Here is an 11922-nt window from a genome sequence, read left to right as displayed (position 1 = left end):
TGGCTCAAGAAAGCTACCGAACCTGTAAGTGTATTGGTCTGAATCCCTCCCTGATGTCTATTCATTAGATGTTGTCACTTCTCTATTCAGACAAAGATTATTTGCCTTAATTTCAGACATTCAAAATATAAAAGGCTCATGTTTCTTGAACACATGTCTACAAGATTCTCAGTTAATGTATCTTCTTGGCTCATATTGAATTGTTACGTTTATTGCTTTTTAAATAGAAAATATTGATTTATTTGTTAATTAGTTTTGAGTGAAGTAAGCAGCCTGAGGCGTTGAGAGATTCTTGACAGCTTCCTCTGCTGTCTTCTTCTTGAGTTCCATAACATTCTCCCTCATCTCTTTGCCTTCTTCTTCATCCATCACTCTCTTCACCACCTCAACTATCTCTTCTTTCTTCACAATCCCATTCCCAACATCAACCCTAGCAGCGATCTTCAGCTCCTCTGAGACCAGCCACGCGTTCATCTTCTGCTCCGAGTACAAAGGCCAAGCTATCATCGGCACACCGTTCACTATACTCTCCAAAACAGAGTTCCATCCGCAGTGACTCACAAACCCTCCCGTTGCTTCATGTGCAAGGATCTCCTCTTGCGGGGCCCAGGTCTTGACCACCACACCTATATCCTTGGTCCGGTCTAAAAATCCTTCCGGTAAGAAGTCAAGTGGTTCGGTCTGGTTCGTGGCTTTGCCAAACATTGAAGCTGACGGGTCGTCTTCAGCCGGTGGTCTGACCACCCAAACAAACCTAAACCCGCTTAACTCCAAACCGTAAGCCAGCTCCATTGTCTGCTCGGCTGTTAGTGCTCCACCGCTTCCGAAAGAGACATAAACAACAGAGTCCTTGGGTTGCAAGTCAAGCCAGTCCAGCACCTCATGCTTCAAATCCGGTTCCGCTGGTCTAACCAGCGGTCCAACAGGGTAAACCGGGACTCCTTTCATAACCAAACCGAGTTTCTTGTGATCCAAGAAAGACCTGATCGTCACTGGCTCCAAACTATGACACGTGTTCACAAACACCCCATCTGCGGTTACTACCTCAAGCCCAATTCTCTGTGACTCAGCGAGTTCACGGACGTAACCACTCGGATCTTGAACCCGGTCAAACTTAACCGGGGTGCATCCCGGTATAAGCAATGCTCCGTTGCTGCTCAGATGCTTAAACAACGTCCCTTTGTCAAGACTCGCCATGTATACCGTAAGAGCTAGAAACCAAGCACTAGTAGTAACAAGAACATGTTTCTTCATGATCTCAAGCTCCTTAGCCACAGCTAAAGCTTCCGTGCCCAACAAGTCAACAACGAAAACACTAGGCTGGGGCTCTAACCCCATGACCGCAGACCTGATCTGTGGTATTGCCATCCTCATCATCTCTGCTAGTTTAGTTAAAAGTGAACCGCTGAGATCTTGACCCGAAACGTCGAGCTGAATAAACCTGATCACGAAGTTAGGATCTTCTTCTTCCATCAGCGTTTTACCAATTAGAGATTTTGAGCGTGGGACATCGTCTGTGACTAGGAACACAGTAACACGGTCGAAACCGTGGTGGCTCAAGAGACGTTTGCCAAGTTCTAAGATGGGCACTGCGTGGCCCATGCCTGGACTAGCCACTAGAGCTCCGTGAATCTCCATGCCTTTAAATGATTTTCTTGCTTTCTTGAATTGGCGAAATGATAATGTGTTTGGTGATTAGACTGATTAGAGTTAATATATAGTGAACATCGTAACATGTTATCATTTATTAAACTGAAAAGAAGACATGTTACATATAAAAAAAACCATAAATGGAACTGAAATTTGGTTAAATACTTTTCATAACATTTCGTGGATTTAATCTTAACGTAAGTTGTTTTTCTACCAACGTATAACACACGCTAATATCCATCGCTAGTTTAGGTCGTTGCATGTATTACGTATTAAGATGACGTTTTGATGAGATGGGCCAACAACTCAGCCAAGCATAGAAACATGAATCGAGATGTGTTTGTTTCTTTTTCCTTGTTTTGGACGTTTGTTTATTTTTTCCTTTTTGAATCTTACTAATTACTATATCATTTTATTTATTTAAGCAAATGTAAATTATAATTCCTTCAAATAAAAAAGACTGGCGTTAAAGTAAAGTTAGGTATGGTCATTAGCGTTTCACTTGTCGATGAACATACCATAATTGGTTTCCCCACAATCTGTTTTGATGGATGGATAGAAAATTATGAGCTTGTAAACCCACACATCTCGGTAGGGCGAGGCATCTAGGGCCATGCCATATAAAATTTTATACGTAAGAGATCTGCATCGCAGAGACGCGCGTCTCTAAGGGGGTCCACGATTTTGGAATAAACCGTATACAAAGTGTGCACAATAAAAAATGTATGCTGTGTGTTTTTTGCATTGTTTGTGGATTCTATCAATACAATACACGGCGGTCCGCGATTGATGCGTTTTTTTTTTTTTTAAATCAGGAAAAAAAAAATAAGAAACGACGCAGATGTTCTAAGTAATTATGAGAACAGTGTGATTATGATTATATTGTATAAAACATAATTTCAAGGAAAAGATAAGTTATGCAATCGCATCAAGTCACAAGACATGGCCATTATCCGAAAAAATCAATATAAAAAAGAAAAAAAATACAGACTCACGTGGCCCCAACGTGGGCCGTCTCAGAGTTTCCCTCATCAAATGGGCGATGAAAATGTTGTCTTGTATCGTGAGAGTTACGACATGTGAAAATATGTACTATTTAATTGCAACACGCGATAACAATTATTATTACATAAGCCCTGTTCTTTATACGAACGCGGAACCAGCGGCAGCGGCAGAGAAAATACAGTGCGACTTAAGCAAATTAAACGGTACGGAAAATTGAAGTAGCCGCGAGTGAACTGCCGGAAGAACAAAAGATGAAATTCAGTTGTCGCTGAAATATTCAGCGTTCATTTTACTGCTCTTTCACTTATAGTAATACTAAAATAAGTGCAAATTGGTTGAGAGAGGTAGTTGTTTTATTAGGTCCCAGCAAAACAGATCAAGAAGAGCACATGGTAGGGGTCCATTATCACCCGCTCGTGGAGGTTTCGTTTTATTCAAAACACCCAACAAGGTCCACAACACAACAAACTCTAAAACTAATCACAATATCTCATAAAAAGAAAACAATTAAAATCAGCAAAACAATAACATTATCTCCAAAAAAACATTTCTTAATCATGTGACTAAACACACATTAATACCTCCAATAACATTATCACCATAGAAGTAAAACATTGAAGTATAAACTGAGAGAATGTAACGGTAATTAAAAGGTTCGACCCTTAGGCTTTGGGCCACACGAGCTCTCCTGTACAATGCTCTGTTATGATAAAGGTTCTTTAGCATCTTGTTTTAGTGCCACCGAGAGTGAGCTCAAGATCCTCTACACCAACTTCATGAATCATTTCGCCTTCCCATGGCTTAACAGTACCATTCTCGAACTCAAACTCTGAGCCCCTCGCATTCATCCCCCACTCTGGTCTTTTCATGTCAATCTCCATAGACGTCTGCTGAACGAGGTTAAACGTCGGGGAAGGAGGAGCCGTAGATTGAAAACTGATCCACCTCCCTGAATCCTCTACCGAATCCTCCTCCGACTCGTCGCATTCGGGTATCGTCGGCGGTGTCTGGTGGCCGCCGCGGCGAGTAGGACTAGACGGAGCCGAGATAGCGAAAAGCGGGTGTCTAAGCAAAGACCCGCCGTTTGGTAACTGTTCCGTGGTGAGCTTCCGCTTCGAACCGCGAGAGGTGGGAGAGGATAAGGGGGGAGTTACAGGAGCGCTGTTGGAGATTCTGAGAGGAGGGAGGTTTGATGGGATGGAGGAAGCGATGTTGTGGAGGAAAGGGAGGAGGAGGTACGAGGAAGGGTTAGCGTCGTAACGAGATGGGCTTGGGAAGGAGGATGAGACAGGGGAGCCATGGTAAGAAGGTGCTGGGCTTGGGAAGGCAGAGGATTGTGGGCTCGGTTGGATTGATGAGTTCGTGCTGAAGTTCGTCGGAGATGGCTTAAAACCCTGTTGAACAATTCAAGAATCAGTCAAGACTACACAATACGATGCAGTTTCAAAGTCAAAGTCAATGACTTTGATTGGTTTTCCGACAAGAAGTGAAATAGTTTTGTCCGAATAATCAAACTTTAGTAAAAATAAAAAATTAGTCAGAAAAATTAATAATCAAACTTTACTGTTTTATCTCAGAATCTCTCTAATAATTCATATGAATATGAATTTGGTTTCAGACAAGAAGTAAAATAGTTTTGTCCGAACAATCAAACTAAAAAAAAAATTAGTCGTAACTTTACTGTTTTATCTCAGAATCTCTCTAATAATTCATATGAATAAGAAAATGGTTTCAGACAAGAAGTACAATAGTTTTGTCCGAATAATCAAACTTAAAAAAAATAGTCGAAAAAAAAATAATAATCAAAACTTACTGTTTTATCTCAGAATCTCTCTAATAATTCAATTGATTAAGAAATAAAATTACTAATATTTTTCATAGATCGATGATGAATTGAATTGAGAAAAAGGATTTGACCTTGCGATAAGTGGTGCCGTCTTCTTCAACGATCCAACCAGCTTCGAGACAGAGAGCTTTAAGGACTTCGTTGTTGTCGCAGTGCTTAGGGAGCTTGTAGTTACCTTGAGCTCTGAGACCAGAGTAGATTTTAGCCGTGATGGCTCTTCTTCTCCTCTCCCTCTTCTTATTGTTCTCCCTCTCCTTCCACGTCGGAGTCCGTCCCGCCGACGATGATCCTCCTCCACCTGCCGCCATAGAAAAGCTTTGATCTTTCTTTATCTTTCTGATGTCTTTGTCAGTCTGGCGCACGAGGGAGACGAGAGAGAGAGAGAGAGAGAGAGAGAGAGAGTTTCTTTGGTGACTCTCAAGCGGATTGGCTTTCATCGTCTCTGGTTTTATAAATAAAAATGTAATCTTTTTTTTTGTGTGTCTCCGCACGTGCGATCCGTGTCTAACTGTGGGACCGGTTTTGGAAGTCAGCTTCCACGTGTCTAATTAATGTAACGCACGAGCTGTGGTCCCCTCCTGGTTTCCTTTTCACTATTCAATGAATTGGTATCTTTTTTCTTTCTTTTTTTCCTCTTGTGCATTTTAATTATTTTATAGTGGTATATAAACTTATACTAGTAATTTTTACAAAAAGGTTAAACTGTAGTATATTCTAGTGATAATTTGCATTGTTTTAACAAATTTTAAAATGACGACAGAGTTTCATGTTGTCGTCTTGTGAAAGAATTTTCTTTTTACGAATACATTTATATGACCTTTTCGAGTTGTGTCTAAGCGAAAATATTGATGATACTATTGTTTTTTTTTTCCACTTTCTGTTATCAGGTTGTAAATTTTTATTAATAGCATCTATAGCTCAAAACGGTCATATTTAATTTAATAAAATGACTTACAATTTACTCTAACTATTAGATGTTTAATGAAGATTTCCAGTCATCAAGATGCATCAAAAACGATAAATTTGATGTCATTATAAATGTATCAGTGTAATTAGGAAAACTAAATATTTTAAGCATAAAAATGAGAAAAGTATACAAGTAAAACACAATTTGGCATCGTGGTCGGAGCACGTGCGGCTCCAGTTAGGCGTGAGCAAAGACAGGAAGCAGAATCCCCAGCTGGATTCATGCTATTATTTACAGCTAACTAATTATTAATTAAACAATTCTACTATTTTCCTGGTATTAAACAATTATATATACTCACCGATCACAATCTTATGTTATATATATACTCCTATTATATATATATATATATATATATATATATATATATATATATATATATATATATATATATATCATTTGTTACTGCTTGCCAATTAAATGAGAATTTTGTGTGGTGTTTTATATTGTGTTTATCATATTCAACCACGTCTTATCATTCATATTCACAAACCAAGAAATAAAAAGTTTCTAAAGAAAAATACAATAATTGGTGATGCCAAAATGATCCAATCTGTCAGTGACTTTGGATCAAATCATTCACGTGGGGAATATTAACAAAGTTTAAAATGGTACGGCGGGGTCATGTACATTTAATCTACTTTGATTTAAATTTGATTAATTCATTTAGTCGTGCGGCGTCCATTTAGTCACAAACCAACTATTCTCACTGTTATTGTTCAATGCATCGGTCGATTCGGTGTGATTTTGCGTTTTAATTATTTGTACGTTGGTAAAATAATTCGGTTTCTTATTCTGACTTTACAAAACAAAATTGAATTCCTCCATTTCTGTATATTAATTATCACTGCATAATTGTCAAAATGCGTTGTTAGGTGTCTGTCAATATGATATAATCTATTTTGTAATGAAGGCAAACAATATTTCAAACTGATGTGATCGTACATTTTATCAATGAAATTTTCTTCCAGTACCTTTTGAACCTCATTGATGTGGCTGTGCATCGTTTATTTCAGAGGTCTCGGTATAAAGAAGTCAGACATGTGATCTCAAATGCGGACTTTCATATTTCAGAACGTTTTATTGTTTGGCTCTCGAATGCTTAAACCAGCGTCATGACATCAGACAACAGAAAATATTTTCCAACATAATACCAAATGTTACATCTTCACAGCAACCAGATCATGCAGTAAAAACACGGTCTTTTAGAAAAAATCTCGAGATCTTCTTTGAATGGACCAACCATATGTCAGAAATGAATCATGGTAGCTTGGAGAGTTACATTCCAGCACTCGGGCTTGAAACTAACTCGGTTAGCACTTGGGGTTGGAAGTTACTTGAAGATATTTAACCTCTTTTAAAAAATATGATAGTCAAGGGATATATAAGAAAAGTAAGAGGGCTCTCATTCACTTGCCCCTTCATGATAAGAGCTGACTCCATGACCACTATGTTGATAATCCTAACCGTACGTGATACGTCCACAAAAGAAGCGTGCGCACCTCCTCATTCGTCAGCATCCGTCATCATAAAACTCAAAACGAGTGTTGTGTATTTCTTTCCCATGAGCTGATTTTTTTTTTTCTATTGACTTCACAAATCTATTTTCGCAATAGTATAACGTCACAATCTATTGACATCCGAAAAATAGTACATATTCATGTAAGCATGTTCCTCCCTGTAACGATCCACCCACTCAACTACCATTACGTGCTAAATAAAACTGATAATCTTTTTTATTAGTAAAAAATAATCCTTTAATTACAATCCATGATCAGTATCATTGAAAATTAAAATCCATAGTAATAAATTTTTTAAACTACAGTATAATCCAAAAAAAACAAAAACCATTCAATACGTGATAAATCACTAATATCCAAAAAAACGACTTCCGATATTACAGAAACCAACCAAACTCCATCTTCGGTTAAACTGGAACTCAAGTTTTGATTTTTTTTAGATGGGTCGTGCTCGAACTCGTTCCGGTTACATCTCCACCGCTTTAGGATCCTTCCGGTCTCTGTTTCCTCGCAACCTCCGTACTAACAACATGAAGATAAAGTTAGCTCCTTTTTGTCTTTTTCGATTTATAACTTTTGACTGTTCTCGTCTCGTAGATCTGATTCATATTTAACTGTTTCATTGTCTCTCTGTCCGAATCTTGCAAGAGTTTGAAAGTTTCCAACTTTTCCTCTGTTTTTTTTTTTCATTACAGAACAGGAAAGTTTTTAGGAGTTTCGGTTTCACTGATTCTGATAAACCTAGCTGCGATCATGGAGCGAGCAGACGAGAATCTACTGCCTTCGGTTTACAAAGAAGTGAGCGAAGCGTTTAACGCAGGACCGTCAGATTTAGGATACTTAACATTCGTTAGGAACTTTGTTCAAGGACTCGCTTCGCCGTTAGCAGGAGTTCTCGTCATTACCTATGATCGTCCCATTGTTCTTGCGATAGGTACTCTCTGTTGGGCTTTGTCTACTGCTGCCGTTGGAGCTAGCAACTACTTCATTCAGGTAAAAATTGTCTTTTTATCTGTTATTTAAAGATTCTTATAAAGTTTTATTTAACGGTTCTTTGAAGTAGTATTAAGTTTTGTTTATTGGTTAAAGTCTGATGAGATATAAAAAAAAAAAGAATGGTTATGAATTTTTAGTTATAAAGTTTTGTTTAATGGGTTCTTTTAAAGTTGTATGAAGTTTTGTTTAATGGTTCGTTAAAGTTCTAAAGTCTGATGAGATACAGGAGAAAAAAATGGTCATGAATTTTTTAGTTATAACATTTTGTTTAATGGTTATTTTTGTGTGATAAAGGTTGCTTTATGGAGAGCAGTGAATGGGTTTGGATTAGCTATTGTGATACCGGCGCTTCAGTCGTTTATAGCAGATAGCTATAAGGATGGTACTAGAGGAGCTGGTTTTGGTTTGTTGAATCTCATTGGTACTATTGGTGGTATTGGAGGAGGTGTTGTAGCTACTGTTATGGCCGGTTCTGAGTTCTGGGGTGTACCGGGATGGCGTTGCGCTTTCATCATGATGGCAACTCTTAGTGCTGTGATTGGGTTACTAGTTTTTCTCTTTGTGGTTGACCCCAGGAAGCACATTGAACGGTAAAACACAACCTCAAATATGAAACTTCTTGATAGCCAAACTAATCTGTTGGTTTGTAACTGTGTAGAGAGGAGCTAGTGGTTCATAAGATATCGGTTTGGAATGACTCATGGGCAGCTACAAAGTCGGTGGTGAAAGTAAGGACGTTTCAGATCATTGTCTTGCAAGGAATCGTTGGTTCGTTACCTTGGACTGCAATGGTTTTCTTCACAATGTGGTTTGAGCTTATCGGTAAGCCTCATTATCCATCAAGAACTGTAGTCTTTGAAGCTTACTGTTTGTTTTGTTTTAGGTTTTGATCATAACCAGACAGCAGCTTTGCTTGGAGTGTTTGCGACCGGATGCGCTATAGGAACCTTAATGGGAGGCATCATTGCTGATAAGATGTCAAGGATTTTTCCGAACTCCGGTAGAGTGATGTGTGCGCAGTTCAGTGCCTTCATGGGGATCCCATTCTCAGTTATCCTTCTGAAAGCAATCCCACAGAGCAGAGAAAGCTACTTGACCTTCTCCATCACTCTCTTCTTGATGGGTCTCACCATAAGCTGGTGCGGTTCAGCGGTTAACGCGCCCATGTTTGCCGAAGTCGTCCCTCCCAAGCACAGGACGATGATCTACGCGTTCGACAGGGCTTTCGAAGGCTCTTTCTCCTCGTTCGCTGCGCCTTTGGTTGGGATCTTGTCTGAGAAGATGTTCGGGTATGATTCCAAAGGTATTGATCCTTTGAAAGGCTCCTCCGTGCGTGAAGCTGAGGCTCTCTCCAAGGGGCTGTTGTCGATGATGGCTGTCCCCTTTGGCCTCTGCTGTCTCTCTTACACGCCTTTGCATTTCGTTTTCAAGAAAGATCGAGAGAACGCGAAAACAGCGAGTTCTAAAGACGTTGAAATGATCTGAGTTTTGCTTATGTTTTTTGATTCTTTCAAATACCACAGCATAAAAGCATTGAAACCGAGACCGAATCAAACTGAACAGAATGTTATACAACTCATTCGAATGTAATTTTACAGAAGCAGGCAAACAAGGGTCCTTTGAGAATAAGAGATACAATGTTGCATAAAAAGGTTTCATCAGGTTCTTATCTTTTAGCTTGAAGAAGAACGAACCAGAGCTTTTTGTTAGATACAGCGTGGGAAAAAGGTTTGACCAACGTATCCACCAGTCATGGCTCTCCTGACATTGGTCTCAAAGAGCTTTGGGTTGTCCCTCAAGACTTGCGCTGCGTCATGGTTCAAAGGATCTTCAGAGTTTGGTTCCTGTGTGAATTACACAACAGTATCAGTTTAAGAGAATCACTAAGCTATTGTATCTATCTATCAGGATAATTATTTTGTTTCTACCGTGAAGAGATGGAAGAGTCCGTAGATAACAGTGTTAATGTTAAGAACAGGTTTCCAGTCTTCACGCAAGATGTTGAGGCAAACGTTTCCTTCCAAATCGATATTGGGATGATACACCTAAACAGCAAGTAAAGATGGAGCTAATAAGCAATGCAACAACAAAAAGAAAGAGAGAGGATCATATTCTTAAGCCTACCTTGGTTTTGCATTTAACTTTTGGAGCTTCGTGTGGATACACAGGAGACACTTGGAACGTGAAAACAAATGTACCATTGCTGTATTATCATTCATAAGAAAAGAAACAAATGAGTTCTCAAACCGTTGTAAGTGTGAGCATGAGATATACAGTATGTAATAAAAAGGCTCTAACTTAACTGGTAGTAACCATCATCAGGTTTAATGGAGACTTCAAAGTTCATCAAATCATCTTTGCCATTAGGAAACGTAATCGTACAAGAGCTAGGAAGATTCAACTCTGATATATCTACACATTCAAAGATTGCAAAATTGAAACTTGAAGAAGAGACAAAATGCTAAAACAATCAAAGGAATATATAGAGAGAGACCTTTGTGAAGACGAAGTTCACCAGCAGATTGCTTCTTGACAGAAGCTCCTCCTCCACCTCTGCTAGCGTTTTGAGCTTGTTCTCTTTGCTTCTCCTTTACTTTAAACAACCCAATCATTGCTTCTTTCTGACAAAATCAAAAAATGAACGATTCTAAGTGATGACTAAAGCATTATTGTATTGAAAATATAAAATTATTTTGACTAGCAAACTAATAAAGTTATGATTTTTCTAGTTCATCATAACACCTTAACATCAAAATCACAGCTGAAACTAACTCATAGGCGAACTTAGAACAAAAACGACTGTGGATTCGAAGACTTTAAGATCCCAAAAAAAAAAAAAAAACCTCAAAAAAGGAAATAAAGACAAAAGTTGATCTACTTTAGAGCTCAAAGATAGAAAGTTTCCGACATAAGTCACATAATGAGTCGTAAAGGAGGATACTTTCTAACATAATCACATAATATAATGAATCGTTAAGGGGAAGAAGCTTAACACGTTTGATAATCGGAGGACTGAATCAAAGCTCGCCGACGATTCTCGTCCTCGGAAGCTAAACGACGCGGAGAAATGTTGAATTTGACAGCTTTTTCTCGACGCGGAGTTAATAATAAAGAAAGAATCACACTCCTCTCTGCGTCTTCTTCGTTGATTCGACAACTCGGTCCATTTAGGCCCATTAGTCACGTACCATCCATTAATTGTTTCACAGTTAAATTTGGCGGTTTTTACTATGACTAAGAGCATCTCCAATGTAAAACACCATTTTTTACTCTAAAATGAAGTAAAAGTGAAAATAGAGTAAAATTGCTCAAATCCTACTCTATTTTCCACTCTATAATGGAGTGATAAACCAAAAAAAATAGATTACTCCATTTATGGAGTAAACTTCATTATAGAATGAGATATGAGGTTGAGTTGGAGCATTCTTTACTCCATAATCACTTTTACTTCATTTTAGAGAAAAAAAAGGAGTAGGGATGGAGATGTCCTAAGACTATCTCCGATCTATTATTCCATTTTCTATTCCAAAATAGAGTAATTTCAAAATGGAGTTTAGTTTTGCTCTAATTTATTACTCCATTTCCTACTCCAAAATATAATATTTTAAATATATATTATTTTTATGTTTATTAAAAAATTAGTAATATCATCTTTCATTTATACTATTTACAAAATAGTCTATTTTCTTATGTATGATCTTTTATGTTTTATATTATATATCTTTTGTATGGTGCTTATCTTTTATTTTTTATATGTATGGTCTTTTATGTTTTATATTATATATATATTTTGTTGCATAAAATAGTTCATTAGATGGATATTTATATAATTAAGAAATATTAACATTAATTTTTATAATATATATAGTAAAATAATATTTATATATTTATTTATAATAATATTTTATTAAAAACGAAAATATTTAGATATAGATGAT

At 37.7% G+C, this 11922-nt stretch overlaps 4 protein-coding genes across 4 annotated transcripts; 1 reads left to right on the top strand and 3 right to left on the bottom strand.

The window, feature by feature from the left end:
* Positions 1 to 243: 243 nt before the first annotated feature.
* On the bottom strand, positions 244 to 1685 carry LOC106300803 (UDP-glycosyltransferase 72C1). Its single transcript, XM_013737036.1, has one exon. The coding sequence runs from the start codon at positions 1636 to 1638 to the stop codon at positions 250 to 252; it is 1389 nt and encodes a 462-aa protein (XP_013592490.1). The 5' UTR covers positions 1639 to 1685; the 3' UTR covers positions 244 to 249.
* A 1436-nt stretch (positions 1686 to 3121) lies between these two features.
* Positions 3122 to 4918, bottom strand: LOC106304317 (BES1/BZR1 homolog protein 2). The gene is made up of 2 exons (XM_013740728.1): positions 4573 to 4918; positions 3122 to 4049 (listed from the first exon to the last, which is right to left on the bottom strand). Exons 1-2 carry the CDS (start codon positions 4807 to 4809, stop codon positions 3375 to 3377), a joined length of 912 nt encoding a protein of 303 aa, XP_013596182.1. The 5' UTR covers positions 4810 to 4918; the 3' UTR covers positions 3122 to 3374.
* Positions 4919 to 7328: 2410 nt separating this feature from the next.
* Positions 7329 to 9624, top strand: LOC106304296. The gene is made up of 5 exons (XM_013740708.1): positions 7329 to 7529; positions 7684 to 7981; positions 8279 to 8574; positions 8643 to 8806; positions 8868 to 9624. The coding sequence occupies exons 1-5, from the start codon at positions 7429 to 7431 to the stop codon at positions 9467 to 9469; spliced, it is 1461 nt and encodes a 486-aa protein (XP_013596162.1). The 5' UTR covers positions 7329 to 7428; the 3' UTR covers positions 9470 to 9624.
* On the bottom strand, positions 9533 to 11091 carry LOC106304325 (NEDD8-conjugating enzyme Ubc12). The gene is made up of 6 exons (XM_013740736.1): positions 10980 to 11091; positions 10479 to 10605; positions 10288 to 10396; positions 10109 to 10187; positions 9913 to 10029; positions 9533 to 9828 (listed from the first exon to the last, which is right to left on the bottom strand). Exons 2-6 carry the CDS (start codon positions 10594 to 10596, stop codon positions 9691 to 9693), a joined length of 561 nt encoding a protein of 186 aa, XP_013596190.1. The 5' UTR covers positions 10597 to 10605; positions 10980 to 11091; the 3' UTR covers positions 9533 to 9690.
* Between the last annotated feature and the right edge of the window lie 831 nt (positions 11092 to 11922).

The sequence above is a fragment of the Brassica oleracea genome, chromosome C1 (genome assembly GCF_000695525.1).
Source record: "Brassica oleracea var. oleracea cultivar TO1000 chromosome C1, BOL, whole genome shotgun sequence".
Taxonomy (NCBI): Eukaryota; Viridiplantae; Streptophyta; class Magnoliopsida; order Brassicales; family Brassicaceae; genus Brassica; species Brassica oleracea.
This window is presented reverse-complemented; position numbering and strand designations above follow the sequence as displayed.

What these genes read in the sequence shown, in the direction of transcription:
- LOC106304317 (XM_013740728.1), bottom strand. Translation starts at nt 4,809, where the DNA reads ATGGCGGCAGGTGGAGGAGGATCATCGTCGGCGGGACGGACTCCGACG. An exon ending in ACGGCACCACTTATCGCAAG is followed by an intron (nt 4,050 to 4,572) that starts GTCAAATCCTTT and finishes ATTGTTCAACAG; the next exon opens with GGTTTTAAGCCATCTCCGAC.
- LOC106304296 (XM_013740708.1), top strand. Translation starts at nt 7,429, where the DNA reads ATGGGTCGTGCTCGAACTCGTTCCGGTTACATCTCCACCGCTTTAGGA. An exon ending in ACTAACAACATGAAGATAAA is followed by an intron (nt 7,530 to 7,683) that starts GTTAGCTCCTTT and finishes TTTTCATTACAG; the next exon opens with AACAGGAAAGTTTTTAGGAG. An exon ending in CCCAGGAAGCACATTGAACG is followed by an intron (nt 8,575 to 8,642) that starts GTAAAACACAAC and finishes GTAACTGTGTAG; the next exon opens with AGAGGAGCTAGTGGTTCATA.
- LOC106304325 (XM_013740736.1), bottom strand. Translation starts at nt 10,596, where the DNA reads ATGATTGGGTTGTTTAAAGTAAAGGAGAAGCAAAGAGAACAAGCTCAA. An exon ending in TGAACTTCGTCTTCACAAAG is followed by an intron (nt 10,397 to 10,478) that starts GTCTCTCTCTAT and finishes TTGAATGTGTAG; the next exon opens with ATATATCAGAGTTGAATCTT. An exon ending in CCTGATGATGGTTACTACCA is followed by an intron (nt 10,188 to 10,287) that starts GTTAAGTTAGAG and finishes ATGATAATACAG; the next exon opens with CAATGGTACATTTGTTTTCA.
- LOC106300803 (XM_013737036.1), bottom strand. Translation starts at nt 1,638, where the DNA reads ATGGAGATTCACGGAGCTCTAGTGGCTAGTCCAGGCATGGGCCACGCA.